The 2381-nt window shown below is 49.3% G+C and overlaps 1 protein-coding gene; it reads right to left on the minus strand.

Moving 5' to 3' along the window:
- Positions 1 to 757: 757 nt before the first annotated feature.
- CHC_T00005300001 (hypothetical protein) lies at positions 758 to 2070 on the minus strand. XM_005716776.1 is given in 2 exon segments: positions 758 to 1764; positions 1765 to 2070. The coding sequence occupies 1 exon segment, from the start codon at positions 2068 to 2070 to the stop codon at positions 1765 to 1767; it is 306 nt and encodes a 101-aa protein (XP_005716833.1). The 3' UTR covers positions 758 to 1764.
- Positions 2071 to 2381: the final 311 nt, after the last annotated feature.

Genomic DNA, 2381 nt, shown 5'->3' on the forward strand with positions numbered 1-2381 from the left:
CAAAGATTTGCAAGTTTGGGAATGAACAAAGCAAAGCTAATAGGTTCTGCTGTTCCGTTCTTCTCTCGCACCCCACACCCCTTTCCCTCCTTCTCTTCCTCCTGTCCACCGATTGATTCGCGGATTGTTGAAAGGGAAACCTGTAGTCGTGAAGGCGATGCGCATGCAACCAAGCAAACCCCGCCGCCACCCCGTCACGATCGTGCTTTGGAAGTTCGTGAACGAACGACGCGTGTCGAAATTTACGGAATGGCGAAGTGCATGCAGTTCATCCTCGATGTGCATTAGCAGTGCGATGCACAATGCTTCTCACGCTTTGTCCTTTAACTTTGTTGATTTGCGTTACATATGAAGGACATCCCTACATGACGTTCCTACATGACGCTCCTACATGACGTTCCTACATGAGGAATGTATCGCTACAGCAACACGCCACCCCATAACGGGCACCCGCGATGCACGGTAGCATTCAGCCAGGCCGCATCAGGAGCTTCCATATCTGCAAACGTAAATAATTCTTTGCGTATACTGCACCAATGAACTCCATCGCCACAGTGGCGAGTCTTTATTGCGTGCCCACAAAGTCTCCCAGCACTATTGCAAATCTCCCGCAAAGTTCACAATTCCCCCCGCTTATAACCCCGCCCTTTCCTTTTAGCACCGTTAAGATTTCCATGCAAAAGCATCTATCGTGCGTTACAATCAGATTCACTGATGCGCATTACCCATCTCGCACAAGCAACGATTTGAACATCGGTTTTGTCCGACAATCTACTCGCAGTAATCATCACAGTTCTTTATCTCCAATGGATTCAAACCCTCCAGGGAACGCGTAAGATTTTGAATGCGTGCTTGCACTCCCTTCCCTCGATCCTCGCTTTTGGCTAAGTCCTGACGTGTCTAGCTCATCCAAGACCAACACGAGAAATATCGCCTCCGCAGCCAGTTTTGCAACTCGGATAAACGGGTGCCATAGTGTCTTATCTCGATACTTCCCCTCTGATTCAAACTTGAAAAGCCAATCATCGTCGTCATCGTCCGAGGACTTGCACTTGTCGCTACAGCACTCTGTTTGGACCTCCTCCATGCTGACCGGCCTGTTTAGCCCTGCATGTTATGGCACACTTCAGTCCTTTCTCTTTCATGTGCGATCGGTTTTCGCTAGTGTTTCCGCCCTGACGCTTTTTCGACAACAGCAGGAGGATTCACAACCTTCCCAGTATTTCGATGTAACTTTGCAGTAATAGTACAGGCGTTGTCTCCCGCCGTTGGTGAATTTGTTGTCTGTGAAAAGCACTAGGCAGTCATGTCTTCGAACTCCGTTTCATTTGGCTCCAATTCAGCTTCAAATGATCCGTAATTTGTCATTCTCTGGGTGCATTCTGCACTCCGGCAGTTAGAAGGAATTTTAGCTCTTCTCACTTCCGCGACTCGCTCCAGCCCTTGCAAGCTCGCCAAGGCGGTATCTTTCTCCGATATACACGCGTGAACACGCTTCTCCACTCCATGGCCTCCCTGATCAGCGGATGATGCCAGTGCGAGCTGTAGATCGTGTATTACATGTCGTGCGTCAATCGCAACGCGGCTGGCTCCTGTTCGCACATGTTATATATACACGGTGTCATTCCGGCAGCAGATCGCACATCTTTGGAGACGAAATTTGGGCCACTCTACCCCCCTCGTAACGTCGGACCTGACGACAGCGAAGAGCACTGATCCGTTGCTCCGAAATTGACGGTTCCTCCCGCATCCCCATGAGTAACTTTATCCTTTGAGATTCTCTAAAACAAAATCTCTCACTCGCTCGAAACTGTATTGATCATTGCCGGGTAGAGAAAGCGTTGCGGAGCTGTCCGCCCAACCCTCTGTGCCAGATTTATCCCCTAACGGCTCTCCTTCCGGACGACATGAGTCGAAATCTATGATGACTGCCGTATTTTCTTCACTGATCATGATGTTACTGGGATTAATATCGTTATGACACAATCGAAGAGAGTGAAGATGCAAAATTCCTTCCTGTACTCCTTCAAGCCATTTCAAAGCAACATCTCGTTTCACTGGAGATAGCATCCTCTCTGCTAACGTAGATCTGTACTTCTGCCAACACAAGGCAACAATGCGGTCATTCTTTACGTCACAGCCCCAGTACTTGGCAATGTTTGGGTGCTGATTGGATTTGAGAAGCTCGCCAACGTGAGCCTCTTGCAAAATAAGCCGAGCAATGTTGTCCTTCATTCCGGGCCCATAGCAGAGAAGCACGGGTTGCTTTCTATGGCACTGCGACGAGGCGCAATTCGCCACGGTTAAACCAGCCTCAAATTTGGGGTACACTGCATCAGTCGGGACCCTCAAGCTGTCCACCCCACTAAGATCGAGCTTTC

Source organism: Chondrus crispus, genomic scaffold, assembly GCF_000350225.1.
Source record: "Chondrus crispus Stackhouse genomic scaffold, scaffold_280, whole genome shotgun sequence".
Classification (NCBI taxonomy): Eukaryota; Rhodophyta; class Florideophyceae; order Gigartinales; family Gigartinaceae; genus Chondrus; species Chondrus crispus.

What these genes read in the sequence shown, in the direction of transcription:
- CHC_T00005300001 (XM_005716776.1), bottom strand. Translation starts at nt 2,070, where the DNA reads ATGCTATCTCCAGTGAAACGAGATGTTGCTTTGAAATGGCTTGAAGGA.